Source organism: Antechinus flavipes, chromosome 1, assembly GCF_016432865.1.
Source record: "Antechinus flavipes isolate AdamAnt ecotype Samford, QLD, Australia chromosome 1, AdamAnt_v2, whole genome shotgun sequence".
Taxonomy (NCBI): Eukaryota; Metazoa; Chordata; class Mammalia; order Dasyuromorphia; family Dasyuridae; genus Antechinus; species Antechinus flavipes.
The window spans coordinates 718,133,312-718,154,666 of NC_067398.1; the positions used below are offsets into that span (position 1 = coordinate 718,133,312).

Here is a 21,355-nt window from a genome sequence, read left to right on the forward strand (position 1 = left end):
TCTTTAAGTAGTGATTCATAGATATATACAGACATAGGAACTGTTTTTTTATTATTCTTCCTTCCACTAATAGAGACTTTAGCATGAATAATTCTTATTCTTGACTTTGCATGTTATTCCACCCAACACGCTGAAGTCCTTCCTCCTTTTCTTTTAAAATCTGGGGCATCAGAAATATTACTACTACTACTGCTACTACTATCACTACTGCTATTGCTACTACTGTTACTACTGCTGCTACTACTATTGCTACTACTATTACTACTACTGCTACTATTACTGCTACTACTGTTACTGTTACAACTGCTGCTACTATTGCTGCTGCTACTACTGTTACTACTACTGCTACTATTACTGCTACTACTGTTACTGTTACAACTACTGCTACTATTGCTGCTGCTACTACTATTACTACTACTGCTACTATTACTGCTACTACTGTTACTGTTACAACTACTGCTACTACTGCTGCTGCTACTACTACTGCTATTACTATTGCTACTATTGTTACTGTTACTACTACTGCTACTACTGTTACTACTAGATGTTTTCAAGTTTGTAGATCACTTTATATTCTTTATCTCATTTGATTCTCACAATTCTGTGAGGAAAGGAGCACAGATATTATTCTCATTCCACAGATAGAGAAACTGAGGATCAGGGAGGCACATGCGGCTCATTTCCTCCCGTGGTCCTTTGATAACATTTGCCCAGTGAGTGTTTGCATCCTTGGATCCTTTTCTTTTTACTTTTTCATTATCACGTGGAAAGACAAAGGTCTTCATGGATTCAAGGCCATTTGACCTGTTTTGTGGGACCCCCAAAAAACAACCACCCCCAAATCCTTCCTCAGTAGGGAAAGCCGGAAGTGGGGATGTTTGTACCCAAGGCAATTAACAAGATGGGGATGCTCTGGGACACCTTTCCTAACCCCATTTTCTTTCCCTCGTGGGTGGGCTAAGTCCCCAGACACTGACCCTATCCACTCAAGGTTTTAGGGTTCACCCTGAGGGACTGGAGGGAAGAGGGGCCAGTGTATCTTTCTAATGCAACAGTTCCCAAGCCCCCATGGGTGTGCGCCCCTTCATTATGGGCTGAGACCAGTCAGATAATTAGCTTTTAGAAGGTGTTTGTAAAAGTGCTACAGCAGAAGCGTCGTTTTCTCCTTTTTTTCCTTCGTGGTTTTTCTTTTTCGTTCTGTTTCTTCTTTTGCAACATGAAAACGTTGACCGTGGTTGCACGGGTATACCCTGTGTCCGAATGGGGAGGCGGGAAGGGAGGAGAAAAATTTGGAACTCAAAACAACGAATAAACAACGAATGTTGAAAACTATCTTTACGTGTAATTGGAAAAATCCAATTCTGTTTTAAAAGAAAAAATAAAGTCATATGATAAGAACGGTTGGTACCCAACATTCCCCTCACCTCCCAAAAAAAGTCTGGGACATGGTCTTCCGTGAGCCTATAGGAGCCATTTCCAAGGGGGGAATGGGCACGGGCTTAGAGAGCTCATGTGGCTGGGGTGCCCCGGATCCCAGAAATCCTTTTGTCGGAGTCCCTTAGTTCCGGTTGTAGACATGGAGGCTGTCCTTGCCTGCGACAGCCCGGCGGGTCTCCGGTTCCGTCTGGAGCCCATCTGGTCTCCGGCTCCGGGTGCAAACATCTACAGTCATCTCTGCTGTTCTGGGGATGCTGCTGGGGTCAGGACAGCCATGAAAAAAATGGAACTCATCTGGTCCTCTGGAGGCCTTTGTCCAAAGGGGGTGGGAGTGGGCAGGAGACCGAGGTGGCGGCCGGGGCGAGCTTTCTCCTCCACAGAGATCTCTCTCTGGGATCAGAGATCAGAGATTCCTTTGGAATCTTGGATTCCAGATCTGCCCCCTGAGTGCTCCCAAATCCCTTCCCCCAAACAAACTCTTCCTCTTCTATCTCGCTGAAATGCTGGAATTGTTCGGGCCTTTTCCCACACTAATTCCCGCTTCCCATTGGTTCAGTGGAGGCCGAACCCCTCCGACTGACTCAATCTGGCCCCCCATGGCAGGGCCCATAACTGCTTCTCAACCCAACCCTCCCAGCAGCCCTGTGGGGTTACAGGTTATGACAGGTGTTACGGGGTCACCAGCCTCATTTTATGGATAAGGAAATGGAGGCTCAGAGAGGTAATGACTTGACCAAAGTCGCTCTGGGAGGAAGCTCTAACTCATGCACTTTACGGCTTTAATGGGTGCCGGCGGCCCGGATCCCATCTTTGTCGGACTTAAGCTGTGCGGGGAACACAAGTCTAAGTCCTCAAGTGGCATATGCCCTGCTAGGGAGCAGCGGGGGAGGGGGGGAAGGGGGGTCGGCGCTCAGGGCAGGAGCTTCGCCAGATGCCAGGTTGCCACTGGGAGCCCTGGGCCTGGGGCCGGCTGCCCGAGGTCTCAACTTTCCTCCAGGGTAGAAGAGTAAAGTACAAAGAGCCTAGACCCGGGAGGGCCCTTGGAACATGGAATGTGAAAGCTGAGAGGGCTGGAGACCCTTTTGAAAAAGGGAAACTGAGGCCCAGCCCGCATCAGCAGAGGCAGCCCCCTCCCCAGCCGCAGATTCTGCCTTTGGGAATTTTGGGAACGCCGCGGGTCCAAGTGACGGCCCCTTGCGGGCCACGGGGGGCGGGCGGGGGCCGCGGGCGGGTCTCGCGCGTGGAGGCGGGCGTGGGGAGCCTTGCGTGGGCGGTGCCGTGGTTAGGCGTGGGCTGGGGGGGGGGAGCGGGAAGGCGGGGCCGGAGCTCGGCCCGCTGATTGGCGGCGGCGGCGGAGCTGGCTCCCTCTCGGCTGCCGCCCAGCTCCGCGCTCCCTCGTCTGTCTGGCCCTGCAGCCGCCGCCGCCGCCGCTCCCCTCGGCTCCCCTCGGCTCCCCTCGGCTCCCGGCTCGGCCCGGGCCCCCTCCCCTTCCCGCCGCCGCCATGAGCACCAGCCTCCGCTACAAGAGCAAGCTGGTGAACCCAGGTGAGCCCGGGCCGCCTCCCGGCCGCTCTGCCCTCCATCCCTGCCTGTGGCCCTCCGGCCGTGCCCCCTCCCTGGCTCCATCCCTGCCGCTCTGCCCCCTCCCTGCCCCCTCCCCGCCTCCATCCCTGCCTCCATCCCGGTCTGTGGCCCTCCGGCCATGCCCTCTCCCTGCCCCCTCCCTCTCCCTTCCCTGCCTCCATCCCTGCCTGTGGCCCTCCGGCCGTGTCCCCTCCCCGCTCCCTCCCCGCCCCCTCCCTGCCTCCATCCCTGCCTGTGGCCCTCCGGCCGTGCCCCCTTCAGTGCCCCCTCCCCGCCTCCACTTCTGCCTGTGACCCTCAGTCCGTGCCCCCCTCCCCGCCTCCATCCTTCCATCTCCTCCTCCATCCCCGCCTTGTTTGGGCGCTCACGGCATCTCTATTTCTCTTCATCTCTGCCCCTGGCGCCCCCTCGGACCCGGACCCGACCCGACCCCGGCCGCAGTGGAGGAGAAGCAGGTACGTGAGGCCGCCGCCCGTCCTCGCCGTGGCCCGCGCCATTCCCCGGGGGCAGCCGCCGCCGCGCCCTCCTGACATCAGCCCAGATGGGGAGGCAGGGAGCGGTCCGGCCCGGCTAGCCGAGCGCCAGCTGCGCGCAGGGGCTGGCCTCCCAGCCGGGCCCCGAGCCTGCCCTCGAGCTCCGGGCCAGATGTGGAAGGGGCTGCCCCCCTCCCGGCGGCTCCGGGAAGGGCTGGGAGGGAAGATGCTGTGGTCTCCGGCCCGGCCCCTCCCCCAGCGGCCTGCCCTGCCCCCTCTGGCTTCCACCCAGCTCTGTGTGTGTTTTATGTATATTGTGTGGGGGAGGGGCCACGGACCCGGTCCTCGGGAGCTTTGGTCCCCGATGCGCTGGGGAGCAGGCGGCCTTCCCCCCCACCCCAGCAGGGGGCTTCTCCGGCCCTTCCTGCGGTACCAGGGCTGGGATGCCGGGGGTGCCGCGTCTGCCCCTCCCGCCCCCACCGTAACCTCCCAACCTCCTCCTCGCCGGGCAGGACCCGCTTCTCTCCTTGTGTCACTGGGAACGGGGGCGCCCGGTTCCTTTCCTCCCCCTCTCGGACTCCTGCCGGGCTCTGGCCTATCACGGGGTGGGCGGCGCGTGTCCAGGGGCCGGGCGCAGACGGGAGGGGGGCTGGCTTTCCTTCTCCGGGACTCCCAGCCTCCCCTCTCCCTTCCCATCCCCAGCCGCGGGGCTGAATCCTCCCTCTCCCCTTTCCAGGACATCGGGGCCTTAGAATCAGACCAATTCTAAGGGGGGAGGGGAGAAAGGTCCTGGTTTCTTTGGGGGCCAGAGGCCTAAGCTGGGCCGGACTTCCTCGCGGGGATGAGGCTGAGGAGAGGCCGGAGGCCGGGCCGGCTCGGCGGAGCCCCGGGTGCCCAGAGCGGGTCCCAGGGAGGCTCGCCTCCCATCCGACCCAGGACTTGGCCCTCCGCGCGCCTGAGGGAGGGAAGGGACCCTTCTCTTTGTTCATTCAGGAAAAAAGGGGCCTCCGAAGCAGAGGCTGAAGCCCCAGCTCTCCCCCTCCCTGGTTGTGTGGTCTTGGGCCAGTCACTTCATTTCTGGACGCCCGTTTGCCCTCTCCCCCCCGCCCTTATCCCTTCTGTAAAAGGGAGGTGACAGTCCTTGTCCCCCCCCCCCTCCCCTTACACGGGGATCAGGAGGAAAGCGCTTTGGTGTTTGTCAGTCTTGAAACGCTACACAAAAGGGAGCTGAATTGATATTGGTTCGGGCCGTCCTGGCGAGCTCTGTGTGCGCCTGCTTAATCTGCATTTGACAGATGGGGAAACTGAGGTCTCTTCGGCTGAGGGACTTGCAGAAGTTTGTGTCGGCAGAGTCAGGAGCAGAAACCCGGGGGGGGGGGTCTAGCACCTGTGGGGATCTGTGCCTTTCCCAGCAGGCCAGCGGAGCCCTCTGCTGGGGTGGTGACCGTGGCCCCTGGAGGATGGGGACGGAGGGAGAACTGCCCACCCAAAGAGCATTGCGCGGGGGGAGTCCGGCCCGATCTCTCTCCCACCCTCCCCACCCCCTCCTCGGCAGCTTTTGTTCCCGGCTTGGGCGGCCAGGTAGACAGTTGTCTCGGTGCCTTGGGGCCCGTTGGGGCGGATCAGCAGGACCCAGGAGTCCCGGCTCCTGGGCACGGAGGAGGGGAGTGTCTCAGTGGAGCCATCCAACGTCAGGAGCGCAGGGAGGGATGGAGTGAGGGCGTGCCCCTCGGAGGCTGCCAGCCCTGGGCTTCTCCCGGCGTGGGGGCACGCCCCACGGGCCGCTCCCCTGGCGGACCGTGGGAGCCGGAGCCGAGCCCGGGGCTCCAGCAGGAGCCTGGAAGGTGCGGGATGCCAGGCTGGGGAGGGGCTCCCCGAGGCTGGGCGGGAGGAGCCCCAAACCTGCCTGCGGAGGGCGGAGAGAACAAAGCCCTGGGCTTGCGGACTGGGGGGGGGGGGACGACCATTGTTTGGGTGAGAGAAAGCGCTGGGGGGGGAGGGCGGGGGACACTTCTGTCAATGGGCTTGTCCGATCCGTTGTCTCGGCGGGTGTCGCTTCGCCAGCTCCCCTCCCTCCCCTCATCTCAAGCCCTCCTCCCAGGCCGCCGGGGACGTAAACCGAGCGGTTGCTTCGGTCTTCGACTAGCGAGAGGCTCGGGCAGCCGGCGTCCTTCCTGCTCGCACCCTTTGTATCTGGTGCAAGGCTTCATGGGGCCGAGCCGCGGAGGCAGATGGTCGCAGCTGGAAGGGCCGTAAGAGCTCCCCAGGGTCGCGTCTCCCCACACCCTCCCCGCTACCCTCCCTCTTATCCGCCCGCTCCTCATTCCCTGAGCTCCTTCCAGGCTCAGGAAAAGAGGAGCCAGGGCCCGGTCTCTACCGGGACAGCTCGGGGTATGCAGGGCTGGACGGGACAATGCATTTCTGACACTTCCTAGCTGAGTGAGCCCCATCCGCTTGCCTCAATTTCCTCCTCTGTAAAATGGGGATAATACAAGCACCTGAACCTCCGAGAGGCTAGGAGGATTAAATAACATTTGTAAAGCACTTAACACTGTGCTGGCACGTAGTAGGCACTTAATAAATACTTGTTACCTTCCCTCAGAGGAAAGTCAGACAGGCTTCAGAAAGGGAGGGAGTGGGTTGGAATTCTCTCTGGGACCCCGGGCCATATTCCCACTTCTCAATGTTCTCATCCATAAAATGAGGGGATTAGCCCACAGCTGGAGTCCCAGTCTTCTAATGGAGTTGAAATTTGAACCCAGGGCCAAAGTCTAGTGGTAAGCTCTGGGAGGAGAGCCCTCCATCAGTTTTGGACAAATGGACAATGGGTTTTTAAACCCATTCTATGTTAATAGATGGTTAAACCAACATAGGTGGGTTTTTAAGTGCCTTGGGATCCCAATGGTCCCCTTACCACACACACCTGGAGCAGAGCCTCCTGAGGTCTACAGTGGCCTTTCATATGCGTCACTAAGTATTTATTAAGCACCAGCTGTATGTCCAGCAGTCTGGAGTCTTCACTGCCACCTAGAGATGATCGTCAAGAATATCCTTGCCTCATTTTCCCCAGCTGGTCTAACCAAGGGCAAGGGAAGTGAAGGAGATGGGAAAAAATCAGGGAGGAAGTGTAATCTGGGGAGGGGCTCACTCCCCTTCTCCAGCCAGGACATGAGTCTTTTTTTTCCCTGAGGCAATTAAGGTTAAGTGACTTGCCCAGAGTCACACAGCTAAGAAGTTTGAACTCAGGTCCTCCTGACTTCAGGGCCGGTGCTCTATCCACTGCACCCCCTGGCTGCCCCTTTAAGAAGGATGCTAGGGTGGAGCCATCTGGGTCCCCCCTTCCTTCTCCCTGCCTCCGCCACCTGCAGGGATCCCTGGCCTGTCCCCTTCTCTCCGGGTGGGGGGCGGGCTGGCTCTCAGTTTGAATAATGGCAGGAGACCTCTGAACTCTGGCCGGAGGGATCGGGGGCTTCTTGGGAGACGCTGGGAGCAGTCTGGGACGGGGGCGAGGGCGTCGGCCCAGAATCAGAGGATCTGGCTTGGAAACCCACCTTCCACCCGTCCTCCGTGTGTCCCCTCTTGGAGCCTCAATTTCCTTATCTGGAAAGTAGAGTTGGACTGAATAGCCTCCCCAGTTCCTGGAAAACTGTGTTTGAGGCCACACAAGCCTAGGTGGCCTGGGCTGGAGGCTGAACCCTGAGGCCCAGGCTGAGAGAGAGGGGCCCGCTTTCCTGAAGGTCTCCCATCCCACCCGACCTCGAGGCTCCTAAGGAGGAGGCCGGGGCCAGGACCTTGTCTCTGGCACCCGACTAACAGTCTTAAAATACAGCTTTGACCGGACAGACAGAAGGCAGTGTGGTTCAGTGGAAAGCGGTGCCTTCAGAATTTGAGGGTGGCTCTGCCCGACCATGGACAGGCAGCGGACCTCCGGAGAACGAAGGGCTCGGGAGGCCCAGAAGCCATTAAGCACTACTATGTGCTTGTCCCTGGGCTGAGCCTTGGTGGGGGGGGGCGGACTTCCTCCTCTGGCCCTTTGTAGGCCTCCCAGCTGCAGGAGTAATCGGGGTTCAATCCCCATGGGGTGGCGCCTCCGCAACCTCGTTTTGCAGGAGTTTGTTTTGCCTTCTGTGAAAAAGAGACACATTCATAGTCTTGGTGCCGGAGCGGGGGAGAGTTGGGGGACTGGGCTGGGAGAGAGGCTGTGGGGAGAGGCGGCTGGGGGAGAAGAGGCTGTGGGGAGGGGAGGCTGTGGGGAGAAGCGGCTGGGGGAGAAGAGGCTGTGGGGAGGGGAGGCTGTGGGGAGAGGTGGCTGGGGGAGAGGAGGCTGTGGGGAGAGGCGGCTGGGGGAGAAGAGGCTGTGGGGAGGGGAGGCTGTGGGAAGAGGAGGCTGTGGGGAGGGGAGGCTGTGGACCGAAGGACGGGAAAATGGCCTGGCAGCTGCAGGTAGGGCTTGGGGAGGCAGGCGTGCCACTGGAGGAAGTCTGGCCCACAAGAAGCAAAGAAGCGAAGCTGGGGGGGAAGGGGGGGGAAGAGGGCAGCTTAGCTCCAATTCATCCTGTCTCTAATGATCTATTGATACCAGGTGTTCCTGGGAGGTGGGGGAGAGGAAGTCCTGGCCTGCAGACTCTAGCACATAGTAGGTGCTTAGTCACTGCTATTTGATTGACTGACTGATCTCCCCCCGTGAGGGGCTCCTTATGGAGTTCAAGGACCCAGGCCTCCAAACCATAGCACACAGAAGGTGCTTAATCACTGCTATTTGATCCGGTCCCCAGCGAGGCTCCTTGTAGGGTTAGAAGCCCCTGGCCTCCAGACCGGGAGCCCCTGGGATCACCTGTGAGGGACTCTGCTTATAGGTCAGTGCCTTCCACACAGTTAAGAGCTTATGAGACGTTTGCTGGTTAACTGGCTCTCTGGGTCACTGCCTCCGTGCCAGAAATAACCTGGCTAAAAACACACGGCTCTCGGCAGAATCCTGTAATTAGAAAGTAGTCTAGTCCGACCCCTAACGTGTAGTTGGTGGTGACGGGGAGCTCACTACCTCCTGAGGCAGTCCTGGGCATTTTCCCTCCTTGGAGCCTCCCCGTGTTGACTGGGTGGCGAGGAAGGCCTGGATCTGGGGCCTCAGACGCCACATCCACAGCATGCTACAGTCCTGGGGAAGGAACCCGGTGAATCCGGGGTTTGAGTCCAAGGTAATGTGTTGGTCAGGGCAGGTGCACAGGGCTGGTTCTCTGGCAGGCTGGGCTCTGAGCGTCCCCCACAGACTGCCCTAGGATTGGCTCCAGGGCCTGCCTGTTACTCTCCCCCACCTTACCCTCCCCCACCCCACCTTTTGCCCCACATGTACCTCCATTGGTCCCGGTAAGGAAGGGCACTCTGCTGATATAGATCTCTACTCACTCAATTGGTAGATTTTGAGAACTGTGCGGAGTCCTTCTCTGGTAAGGATTGGGGGCACTAGGCCCAGCCCGCGTCCCCCGGGCCGGCCCCTTCCTGGGCTACCTGGCAAGAAAGAGATGGAGATGGAGACAGAGACAGAGAGAGACGGTGGGGGTGAGGGAGACAGCCTTGTCGGCCCCGTGGGTGGCTCGATGGTGGCGGTGGAAGAGAGCGGGTGCTCCCTTGCTTCCCGGAGGGGACTTTCTTGCTCAGCCCTTTGGCTGGCGCTGGCCCCACGCGTCCAGAAGGGGACCCCGGGGCTTGCTGGCGTTCAGGGGTGCGGAGGAGACCAAAGGCCGTGGGGAGAGGCGGGTCCCCGGGTGTGGCCGCAGTTGCCTCCTCACGCGCCTGTCCTCGCCCTGGCGTCCCGCTCCCCTTGGCATGGGGGGGCCTGGCTGGGCAGCAGAAACTCGCTGCCAGCTGCCTGTGGTTCCTGGCACCCACCCAGACCCGTCTGCCCACACAAGGAGGTTGATTCTTGCCCGTGGCCCCGAGTTTGGGACAAAGGTGGGGGCGGGAGCGAGGCCGTGGAAGTGGCACCGCCAACCGGCTCTGAGGTGGGGCCGTGCCCGCTGTGGGGAGCTGGGAGTGGCTGGGCTCCCGCCCCTGCTCCTGCCCATCCAGGAGGTTGCTCTGGCCAGGCAATGGTCCAAGGTCAGGAGAGAGGTCTGCCGGAGCAACTGCCCGGGAATTGGCTCGTGGCCCCATGCTCCCGAGAGGATTGACCTGTGGCCCTGTTCTCCCAAGGGGATCGGTCTATGGCCCCGTGCTCCCAAGGGGATTGGCTCGTGGTCCCCATGCTCCCGGGGATCTGTCTGTGGCCCCGTGCTCCCGAGAGGATTGGCTCGTGGTCCCCATGCTCCCATGGGGATTGGTCCGTGGCCCTGTGCTCCCAAGGGGATTGGTCCGTGGCCCTGTGCTCCCAAGGGGATTGGTCTGTGGCCCTGTGCTCCCGAGGGGATCGGCCCGTGGTCCCGTGCTCCCAAGGGGATTGGTCCGTGGCCCCGTGCTCCCGAGGAGACCGGCCCATGGACCTGTGTTCCCTGAGGGACCAGCCCTTTGTTCCTGAGCATTTTTTCAATGGCTCCGAGGTACCAGTGGCTGGCAGGTCACAGTGGCCATGGCTGGAAAGGAGCCCTCACATGGGGCGACACGCAGGGCCCAAGGGTTCCAGCCCTCTTGGGCCAAATCAGATGAGACAGAGGCTTGACAAGGAGAGAGAAGGGCCCGCATTTGGGCTTAAGATCGACCACTCAGACTTAGGACCCTGGGAAAAAGCACCGAGAGAGAAGGAAAGGGCCTGCCTGGAGGGAGAGGAGTGAGGAAGATTCCCTGGGGTCTTAGTGCATTTCAAATCAAGCCTGAGTGGCCATGGGATGGCCTAAGAAATGACTAGCGGAGGGGCGATGAGCCCCGGCACCTGCCCCGGTCCGGCCACACCTGGAGCACTGTGCCGCATTTTGGGGGACCCTGGCCTTCTCCGTGCGCTCCCAGACATCCCAGAGACTATTGAGCTGGGGAGAGCCCAGAGACGATGAGGATGGAGTCTGCCTTGTGCCAGCCGGAGTCTGGGGATAATTACCCCGAGGAGGAAGACTCGGGGGAAAAATGCGTGCTGGCTTTAAGTATGGAGAGGCTGCCGCTGTCCTGTGGCAGAGGTCCCAGCCTCGTCTGCTCGGTCCCAGAGGCAGAACCGCGGGGCACTGGGCGGATGGCGGGCTGGTGCCGGACTGTCCGGGCAGATTGTGGGCTGGTGCCGGACTGTCCGGGCAGAGTGTGGGCTTGCGCGGGGCCGTCCGGCCGGATCGCAGGCTAGTTTGGGGTCGTCTAAGAGAACTGGGCTAGCTGGCGGGGCCTCCCACCTTCATGTGGGCTGTTAGACTAGAGAAGGTCCTGGGAGGCACCATTGGCAGCTCTGGCTTCCTGGCACCTCCAGCCATTCTGAGTCTAAGAGGCTGGGGGCACCGTGAGGTTCTTGCTAGAATCATGGGAGGACAGCTCGGACTCTGGGAATCTCCCAGAAGCCCCGGGGAGTCCCCGCTGCCCTGACGGGGCTGACCCCTTCCCCATGTTGGCAGTGGCACGTGGCCCCGGGCCGAGGCTTTCTGGGTTCCCGGCCTGTCATCTGGGGCCGTCCCCTTCCTTCTTTCAGGTGTCTGCCCCTGGGCTCCCGAGCTGGGAGTCACTCCCCCAGAGAGGCGAGGGCTATGATGGGGGACCAATCGGGTGACAAAGGGCGTCTCCAGTTCGGGGTGCCTTGGGCGGGACACGGCGTCGGGGAGCCGGGGCCACTTCCCCTCTGCTCACCCTCTTTTCCCCAGGTGGGGGGGCCACTCCCCGGACAGTAAGGCAGCGGGAGCACAAACTAGCGGCAGTGATGGGGCAGGGTCCCCCATTAAACTCCCAAAGCCAAAGCACAGCTCGAGACCCCCGGTGACTGATGCAGGAACAGACTCTGCTCCCCTCGTCAGCCGGCAGCCCCTGGTACCCGGGAGTGGGTGCGAGGGCGCAGCTCTCCTGCCTTTGCCGGAGCTGGCTTCTAATCCACACTTGGGCGCCTCTGGTCCCCCTTCCCTAAGCCCTCCCCTTCTCCTCCCTCCCCTCAGCTTAAGCCCTCCCCTTTCTCCCCCCCCACCCCCCTCTCTCGGAGCCCCCCCCCCCATCCCCTTCCCAGTTCCCTTGGCTCCTGGCAGAAGCGGCTGTTTTGGGAGCGCTGTGTCTACACTGGAAAGTTCTGGGTGGATGTTTCCATTCTCTCCTTTGGGCTCCTTTTCCAGCCCTGGGGATGGCTGGGGGGCGGGGGAGGGGGGTCTGGAGGAGAGTCTAGAGGGAGATTCTCCCTCATCCCTCCCCCACACTGGGGTGAGGGGGGGTAGAAACTCCCTGCTCCCCGTTTCCCGAGCGCCTGGGTCCCTCCAGCCCGACCACCTGGGGAGGGCCCGAAGGCCGCCGGGAAAGCTCCGGGTCGGGGAGGGGGGGAGCCCCAGTGCCCCGGGCCGCCTTCCCTGAGCCTCAGTACCCCCCAGGTGTACAGCGGCAGCCTCGCTCCTGCCAGGGGAGGAGCTAACTGTGCAGGGGGCGCGGCCGCAGCCGTGAGAGATGCCTTGTCCCCATCCCCCCTCCCGCTCGGCGCCCCCCCAGCCAGGAGGCCACCTGGGCCGCGGCTCGGAACAGACGGCTGCTGTTCCCCCGCTCGGCCCGGGGCGCGGAAAGTTGGGGTGGGGGTGGGGGGCTGCTCAATGGACCTTTCTTCTCGGCCACCCCCTCCCCCTCCCCCGCAGACCCTGTGTAAACAGGGGAGCTGGGCGGGGGCCAGGGCCTCCTTCCCAGCCCCCCCACTTCCCCCTGCCTTTGGACACTGCGGCCCTTCGTGGCTCCGGGGTGGGGGAGGGGGTGGCCGCGGCTTCTGAGACGTCGCCCAGTCTGTGACTGTTTCCAGAGGAAGTTTCCGTCGGGTCTGGAGCCCAGCGCGGTGTCTGGGGGGGAGGGGGCCGGAGGCGGGAACATGCGGTCATCCTTCGCCCTTCCCCCCTCCCCCTCCCGGCCGCCACCGGCACCCCTGCCTCCCCTCCCGGTCCCTCCTGGTCCACGTGGGCTGCCTTGCGTCTCCAGGGAGGGGCTGCTGATGGGGGAGGGGTCGGAGTGGGGGGGGGGAGAGAAGGGGAAGGCGGACCAAGAGAGACCCAGGGAGATGGAGGCAGGGAGGGTCAGAAGGTGACTGATCCCAGAAGAGTGTTAGAGCTGGGTGGGTCCTTAAGAACAGGGGCTGGAACGTGGGTTGTCAGGGCTGGAGGGGGCTTAGAACAGGGGATGTCAGGGCTGGGGGGAGCTTAGAACAGGGGATGTCAGGGCTGGGGGGAGCTTAGAACAGGGGATGTCAGCGCTGGGAGGGGCCTTGGAACAGGGGATGTCAGGGCTGGGAGGGAGCTTAGAACAGGGTATGTCAGGGCTGGGAGGGGGCTTAGAACAGGGGATGTCAGGGCTGGGAGGGAGCTTAGAACAGGGGAGGTCAGGGCTGGAGGGGGCTTAGAACAGGGGATGTCGGGGCTGGGAGGGAGCTTAGAACAGGGGATGTCAAAGCTGGGAGGGAGCTTAGAACAGGGGATGTCAAAGCTGGGAGGGGGCTTAGAACAGGGGATGTCAAAGCTGGGAGGGAGCTTAGAACAGGGGATGTCAAAGCTGGGAGGGAGCTTAGAACAGGGGATGTCAAAGCTGGGAGGGAGCTTAGAACAGGGGATGTCAAAGCTGGGAGGGGGCTTAGAACAGGGGATGTCAAAGCTGGGAGGGGGCTTAGAACAGGGGAGGTCAGGGCTGGGAGGGAGCTTAGAACAGGGGAGGTCAGGGCTGGAGGGGGCTTAGAACAGGGGATGTCGGGGCTGGAGGGGGCTTGGAATGTGGTTTGTCAGAACGTGGGATGGCTGTCAGAGCTGGAGCTTGTCAAGCCTCTCCGACCCTTTGGTTCCCCAGCGGATTCTGAGCCCAGAGAGGGCCAGGGAGGCTGCCCGGGGCGCTGGTGTCAGACTTCCCGGCTTCCCCCACAGCCTCTGGCCCGGTTTTAGAGACCTCGATTTCTCAGTTTCTCCCCGCCCCCGACGGAGGAGCGTCCTGGAACCCAGGCTCTCAGGGAACCCCCAGCCCCGTAGGTGACAGAAACCCGGCACTAATCAGCACCAGTTGCGCTGGGAGAAGGAGAGCGCCCCGGCCCCGCGTCCTCTCCCGTCCCCCAGAAGCCTTCCTGAAAGGTACCCCCCACTCAGCCCCTCCCCCCTGGGGGGGTGTGGGGTACAAGGGAGGGCGCTACAGCACTTGGAATCAGGGAGAATCAGGCTCGGGTCCTTCCCTATTCGGGGCCTCAGTTTCCTCCTTTGTAAAATCAGGGGGTGGACAAGACGGTCTAGGAGGTCTCTTCTAGCTCTATGATCCGGCTCTATGAGGGTCTTCTCCCCCCACATACAGATACATGGCCACACACGCGCACACCCACATGTACGCGTGCACGCGCACGTGCACGCGCGCACACGCGCGCCCCCCCCCCCCCATCTCCAGTTCTGTCTCCAGAGCCAGTGGGACCGCGCGGAGGCTGGATCCATCCGCGATGCCGTGGCGCCCCCTGGTGGTGGAAGGCAGCATTGCGCGCATGGCCCAAATTCGCTCCCTGCGCTTTTAGCTTTGGGGAGTTTGGGGGGCGGCCCGGAGCCTCCCGGCCCGGGCCTCCTTTCGCGGAGCTGGGTCCGAGTCCAGACCGTGGCTGCCGCAGGATATTCCTGGATCTCGAGCCAGAAGCCACGTTAGCCCTCCTGGGTCTCCCTCATGTTACAGCCGGGGAAACTGAGGCAGGGAGGGGCAGCCCCTTTTCCTGAGGTCGCAGAAGTGACTGGGATTTGAACCCAGGCCTTCCGGCTCTGAGCCCAGAATCCTCGCTTCCGCCCTCGTGCTTCCCCTGACTTCCTTCCTTTTCTAAAATGTAAGTTTGAGTTTTCCCCTCTAACTCTCTGGAAGGCCCCTCCTACCCCCTGCCCGGTGTAGCGGCCACAACAACGATTACAGTAATAACAATCTAGGAATCCCTGAAGGCTGCCCTCCTCTTCTTGTCCCCATTTCACAGATGAGGAAACGGAGGTAAGTGACTTGAGCAGGGTTAACAGCTGGTTAATGTCCGAGGCTGGATTTGAATCCAGACCTTCCTCCTCGTGCCTCAGTTTCCTTTTCTGGAGAAAGGACAGGTTGGATTGGATGTGGCCAGAGGGGGGAGGGGGGGCATTTAACCGCCTCCTCCCTCGATCCTCCCAGTTTTCAGTCATTTTGTTCCTTCCCTGCAGGTCCTTCCTCAGCAGAACTTAGGGGGTGAATGGGGGCTGGGGGACTTGCCCCTCAGCTCAGGGCTCCCCTTGCTCCCCGGGGGTCCCCCCTCCCCTGCCCCAGAACAGACCGGCGTCCCCGGCACGCTCGGATTCCAACCCTCCCAGCCCCCAGGTTTCCAGGGGCTTTAGGAAAGGCAGTTTGAGGCTCGGTTTTCTCATCTGATGAGTGGGTTTATCGGCACGCGTCCCACACCCCAGCGCTTTATGGCCGTGGAGCCCTTGTCATCCCTTAGCTTTAGGAAGTTCTCCTTTTCAGGGGAGAAAAGTGGGCCCCGGAGAAGGAGCGCCTCTTGCCCGAGTCGGGACAGGGAAGGGAGCTAACCTTGGCGCGGCCTCCTGGGAGCAGGCAGCCGGCCTCCAAACGCTGCCCCCCCCGCTCCCCCGGCCCAGACAGAACGGCATCGGAACCTCGGAACACCAACTTTCCGGACTTGGAAGGCACCTGGAGGGGCGTGAGCCCATTTCCCTGACTTTACAGGGGAAGCCGAGGCTCCGAGAAGGCAGGGGCTCCCTCAGGGTCACCCGGCACTCCTCAGGGCCGGGGCAGTGGGGGCCGCTACCCCAGCGAGGTTCTAAGCCCACCCCTCGGCCCCAGCACCTGGTGACCCGGCTCCGGCGTCGGCTCCTGCCCCCGGCGTCGCTCTCCGCACTCCAGGTCCCGCGGCCTCCCCTGTGCCTGCCCAGAGGGAAGGCCTGGGAGGCTTTTGGTCTTTCAGGGGACTCGGTCCTCATCCCTGCCTCCTGGGTTGCTGGGGTAACGGGGTTTCCTAGCAACCACTGTGGTGGGAGGCGATGGGGAGGGGGGCGGAGAGCAGCTGGGCTATGATCATTAATAGAGGACGTGGGCAGGATGGGAAGGAGAGCCACAAGCTGAGCACTGGGGGGGGGGGGCAGCAAGGCAGACAGACAGACAGACAGACAGGCAGGCAGAACTTGGACCTCTCCACGGGGGCCGGCCTCGGCCAGGGCCTCCCCAGCGGGAGGGGGACGCCCGGGGAGCCGATTCCACGGCCTTTGCCGAGGCCGGCCGGCAGCTCGAGGGTTAGCGTGGCCAAAAAGGGACCCAAACCCGGCCCCGCTCTCCCCGGAGCCGAGCTTCCCCTCCCCCCGGCCCGAGGCACCTAGAACACTCCATGCTAGTTCTGGAGCGACCCCAGGGTCTGCTAGCGCTCGGACAAGAGGGAGAGAGCTCCGAGGGGCGGGAGAAACGATGAAGATGACGATGGAGGCTCAGCCGGAGCCAGACCTTAAAAGATGGGGAGGGTGGGGAACGGCGTATAGTCAATAAGCATTAATTAAGTGCCTGCTGTATGCCAGGCACTGCGCTAACGTGCTGGGGATCCGAAGGAAGGGAGGAGATGGTCCCCGGCCCCCAGGAGCTCCCAAGGCAAGGAGGAAGATCACATGCAAATGACGGGCACGAACAGGCCCAGCCGGGATGTGCCGGCCATGAGGAGGAGGCCCCGGGAATGATGGGAGGTCATGGGAAAAGGAGCCAGAAGGATGGGTGGGCAATGATGGAGGGCGAGGGTCCGAGGACCGCGGCCACAGACGGGGTCTGGTATCGGTGCTCAGGAGCACCCGGGAGGCCCCTGGCTGGAGGGGGCAGAGGGCAGGGGGGATTCGGACGGGGCCGGGGGCTCGGGGGCAGGACGCCCAGCTCTGTTCTGGCCACGGGGAAGATGTCTCCCGGACGTCCGGTTGGCCGTCTGCACCGGGAGGCTGGTAGTGTGGGACTGGAGGCTAAGAGAGAGGTCAGGGCTGGACCCGAGGCCCGAATCCATGGGAACCCAGGCGATCATCGAGCAAAATGGTGGAAGGGAAGGAGAGAAGAGGAGCCAGGAGAGCCCCGAGGGACAGCGTGACCTGTGTATGAAGGAGACAGAGGGGAAGGAGGAGGGGGGAGCAAAGGGGAGATCGGGGGACACAGTCCGAGAGACAAAGATGGGGGCGGGGCCAGAGAGACAGAAACAGAAAAACAGAGATAGAAATAGAGACAGAGGCAGAGGCCCAGAGATAGAGACAGAGACACAGTGAGAGAGAGAGACAGAGAGAGAGAGACACACAGAGAGAGAAACAGAGATAGAGAGACAGAGAGAGAGAAAAGACAGAGACAGAGACGCAGAGAGAGAGAGGCAGAGACAGATAGAGAAACAGAGATAGAGAGACAGAGACACACACAGACAAAGATTGAGAGGAAAGGGAGAGAGACAGAGACAGACAGAGAAACAGAGATAGACAGAGAGAGAGACAGAGACGCAGAGAGAGAGAGACAGAGAGACAGAGAGAGAGACACACAGAGACAGAGAGAGAGACAGAGACACAGAGACAGACACAGCGAGAGAGAGACACACAGAGAGAGACAGACCCAGACAGAGAGACAGAGATAGAGAGACAGAGATAGAGAGACAGATACACACACAGACAAAGACTGAGAGGAAAGGGAGACAGAGACAGACAGAGAAACAGAGATAGACAGAGAGAGAGACAGAGACGCAGAGAGAGAGAGACAGAGAGAAAGACAGACCCAGACAGAGAAACAGAGATAGAGAGACAGAGAGAGAGAAAAGACAGAGATAGAGACAGAGACACAGCGAGAGAGAGAGACAGAGAGAGAGAGACACAGAGAGAGAGAGACAGACCCAGATAGAGAAACAGAGATAGAGAGACAGAGACACACACAGACAAAGACTGAGAGGAAAGGGAGAGAGACAGAGACAGACAGAGAAACAGAGATAGAGAGACAGAGAGAGAGACACACAGAGAGAGACAGAGACACAGAGACAGACACAGCGAGAGAGAGACACAGAGAGAGAGAGACACACACAGAGAGAGAGACAGACCCAGACAGAGAAAAGAGAGAGAGACAGAGAGAAAGAGACAGAGAGACAGGCAGAAAGAAACAGAGACACACAGACAGACAGAGGAAAGAGAGAGAGACAGACAGACAGGCAGAGAGAGGAAAGAGACAGAGAAACAGAGACAGAGAGGAGAGAGACAGAGAGAGAGAGAAGGGCTATGGAGGACAAAGGGGGATCAGGACTTGTGGAGGCTGGCTTGGGGCTGAGGGCGAGAGGCCGGAGCAGAGGCTCTGGACGAGGGGCTTCAGAGCTGCTGGTCACGTTGGGGGGTGGGGCTGGGGAGCCAGGCCGTGGAGGGGGGATGGGCATGAGGGGCTCTGAAGCCCGCTTGGGTCCCCCCCCCCCCCCGGGACCCTGCATCTCCGTGCTGGCCAGGATCTGAACTCGGGGCTCTGGCGCCGGCTGCCTTTTCCTCCCCCACGGCGGCACTTTGAGTTAGAGAAGGCCGTTGCACCCCTTGGCACAGATGAGGACGCGGAGCCCCGGCAGGGGAAGGGGCTTGGCCGGGGGCCGAGCCGCTCTCCCCGCTCTCCTGGGGCCCCAAGGCCAGGGCAGGGGCGCACGCGGCGTCCCAGGGCTCGCAGCCTCGCTCGGGCGGGGGTGGGAGAGATAGGCAGCTCCCAGCTGTCGGGGGAGGGGAGCGGGGCGGGCCGGGCAGCCAGCCAGGAAGGCGGAGCGGGGCTGCGGCTGGAGCCTGTCAGAGCTGCTGGCGGCTATGGACACCCTGGTGCTCCAAGACCACCTGGCCGAGCAGCTGCTGTCGCCTCGGACCCAGGGCCAGAGGAGGCTGCCCAAGCTGAAGGTACCGGCCCGCGGGGGGCCAGGCTGGGGGAGGGCGGGGGCCGAGCCGGACCCCCGTGGGCTCGGGGCTGCCGCCGCGGCTCCTGGGGAGGGCTCCCGGTCCCCTCGGGCGCCCCTCCGTCAGGGGAGGGGGACGGGAGGGCGTGGGGGGGGCAGGGCCGGGGTGTAGGAGGACGGGAGAGCGGGCGTGTGCGCCCCTCTCAGCCTCCGACTCGGTCCTCGTTCCCCCGGCGATCACAGAATGTAGGGCAGCATCTCGGCTACAGCCCGGTTTGCAGAGTGGGAAACTGAGGCGCGGGGAGCGCCCGACCCCGCGGGGAGCGCCTCCGGCTGTGTCTCGGATGGGGGAGGGGGCGGGGGAGCCCGGGGAGGGAGCTGAGCCCCCGGAGCCCGGCGGGAGGGGGGGCTGCCTGGCCCTCACGCTGCGCAGGACTCCGGGAGGAGAAGGCAGAGCAGGCCGGGCCAGACCGGTCCCCGGCAGCAGTGAGAGCAGGCTGGCTCCGGAGTCCGGACCGGGTTCCTTCCAGTTCTGTGGAACTCCCAGGGTGACCTTGAACATTGAACCCCTCGGGGCCTCAGTTTCCCTCTCTGTAACAGGAGGGGGAGGGGCACTCAGGCTCCATCTCAGTTCCCCGCAGCCCTCTGGCCCCTTCGGCTCCGGTCTCTGGCCCCCGGAGCCTCGGCTCCCACGCAGGAAGGTGACGAGGGGCACTCGGGGCCGGGCTGAGAAGCTGGCGTTTGAATCCTGGGCGGGGGGGGGGCGGGGGCCGCGGTGCCCAGGCTGATGCCCCAGGAAGGTAACTGGCCCTGACACGGCGGCTGAGGCTGGAGGCGGGGAGGCCCCTAAGGAGGCCGGGCTCTAGTCCAGGCCAGAGATTACAGGGGCTTGAACAAAGCTTGTGGCCTGAGAGGAGAAGCCCTGGTCCTGACCCGAACCCGTGTGGGGCCCGAGGATTAGGACCGGCAGGAACACGACTGGGGGGTCCCCACGGCCGGGGGAGGACGAACCGGCCCCCCGAGGAGCCCGAGCCGCAGGCCGGCCTCCCGTCGGGGTCTGGGTTCAGATCTCAGCCCTGGAGCCCCTTGTGGGACCTTGGGCCGCATTTGAGCTCCCTGGGTCTCAGTTTCCTTCCCTTGGAGGAAGAGCCCACGGAAGGAACGGCCTCGTCCTCTAGGAGATGGGGGGGGCAGCGTGGGTGCGTGGGGCGGCCCTCAGCGGGGGCTGGGGTCCTGCTGGCCCCGTCTCCATGGGAACAAGGCCCGTGGGGGCCCCGGTGGGGGCAAGTGGGTCCTGGGGGCTCAACCCCCTCCCTGGGAGAATCTGGCCCAGCTCGGCCTGGGAAGTGCCACGGAAATGGGTCTGATTAACCCATCGATGCACATGGGGGGGGCGCTGACCCCGGCCCCCCGGGGGTCCTGACTTGGTCCAGCTAGCGCAGCAGCCGCGGGGGGAGGGAGGGAGGGAGCGGGAGGCCCCCCCCCGAGGAGGAAGGGGGTCAGGTGGGCCCCTCCCCCGCTCCGAGCCCAGGGTGTCCCAGCAGGCGGGGGCCGGCTCGGGCCGGCCCAGCTGGCCTCCTTTCTATATATATCGCTCCCGTCCCGGCTTCTCCCACACGGAGCTGGAGCGGGGGCCGGGACAGGCGCTCTCCTGCCCACCAGCGCCCGGCGGCAGCTGCTCTCGGGAGCCGCTCGGCAGCGAATGCGAGTGCCCACACGTGCCCCGCCGGGGAGGGGGCCGAGGGCTGGCTTCTGCCGGGCCCCCTCCCCCCGCTCGGGCTGGGCGGCCCCCGGGCGCCTCTGGGGTCGCTCTGGCCGTAGCCCCTCCTTGTCCCCACTCGTCCCCACTCGTCCCCGTGGCCCCTGGGGGCCTTTCCCCACTGGAAGCTCCGTGAGGGCGGACCCGGGACGGCGGCCTCCCCCGCTCCCTCCCTGGGGGGCTCCAGCGGGCCCGGGGGCCAGAGCCCGGAGGTCAGGGGGTCCGGCCCCTCCCCCGGGCTCCTCGGAGCCGACTGCGCATGTGGCAGATCCCTCGGCTACCACTGAGTCTAGAGCCTTGGGGACACAGGAGGATCCTCATCCAGGGTCACAGGCAGCGGGCACGGGGACCGCCCAGTGCTTGTCTTAGGGTTTGGGGCCCGCCCTCGCGCAGGGGCCCCTGGTGCTGTTAGAGCTCCCGCCCCCGGAGCCTTGTCGGGGACACTCCCCCTTGGGGACCCCTCGGGCGCCCCAATGGCTCAGCCCCTGGGCCCACAGGTCAAAGTTCAGGTTCAATCCGGAACATCAACTAGTCGTGCGATCCTGGGCAAAGCCCTTCATCTCTGCCTCAGTTTCCCCGTCGGTGGAATTGTCTCGTTTGCTCCTCGGAGCCGTCGCGTGGGAGGGACGGAGGAGGAGCCGGAGCGGGGCGGGGGGCGGGGCCCGGGCCCCCGACTCTGAGCAGCCCCAGCACCTCACCCGCCCCTGTGCTCTGTGCCCTCCAGGACCATGACAAGCAGTACGTGGGCTTTGCCACGCTGCCCAACCAGGTGCACCGCAAGTCAGTGAAGAAGGGATTCGATTTCACGCTCATGGTCGCCGGTGAGCAGTGCCCGGCTTGGCTGGCGCCGGGTGACCCCTCCCTGGGGTCCTTCTGCCCCAGTCCCAGCCCCCCAATGTGGATGGGGGAGGGGGAGTGTGGCGGTCTGGTGGGGGAGGGGGAGTGTGGCAGTCTGGGGGAGGGGGAATGTGGCGGTCTGATGGGGGAGGGGGAGTGTGGCAGTCTGATGGGGGAGGGGGGATGTGGCAGTCTGATGGGGGAGGGGGAGTGTGGCAGTCTGATGGGGGAGGGGGGATGTGGCAGTCTGATGGGGGAGGGGGGATGTGGCAGTCTGATAGGGGAGGGGGAGTGTGGCGGTCT

At 62.7% G+C, this 21,355-nt stretch overlaps 1 protein-coding gene and 1 long non-coding RNA gene across 4 annotated transcripts in view; one reads left to right on the plus strand and one right to left on the minus strand.

Annotated features, from left to right (window-relative positions):
• The first annotated feature begins 1,380 nt into the window (after nt 1–1,380).
• The window catches only part of SEPTIN5 (septin 5), a 29,530-nt gene continuing 9,555 nt past the window's right edge, over nt 1,381–21,355 (plus strand). Inside the window, exons 1-3 of one of the 3 annotated variants that reach the window (XM_051973210.1) lie at nt 1,381–2,982; nt 3,463–3,476; nt 20,940–21,036. In XM_051973210.1, coding sequence (XP_051829170.1) covers nt 2,940–2,982; nt 3,463–3,476; nt 20,940–21,036 — 154 coding nt within the window. In that variant the 5' untranslated portion in view covers nt 1,381–2,939. Of the gene's footprint in view, nt 2,983–3,462; nt 3,477–18,332; nt 18,461–18,785; nt 19,158–20,939; nt 21,037–21,355 lie in introns of those variants that run through there. The other 2 variants (XM_051973209.1, XM_051973208.1) reach the window with 2 other exon arrangements.
• LOC127545741 (uncharacterized) lies at nt 5,448–16,847 on the minus strand. The gene is made up of 3 exons (XR_007949812.1): nt 15,396–16,847; nt 8,845–8,999; nt 5,448–7,619 (listed from the first exon to the last, which is right to left on the minus strand). It is a non-coding gene; the product is annotated as an uncharacterized LOC127545741 (long non-coding RNA).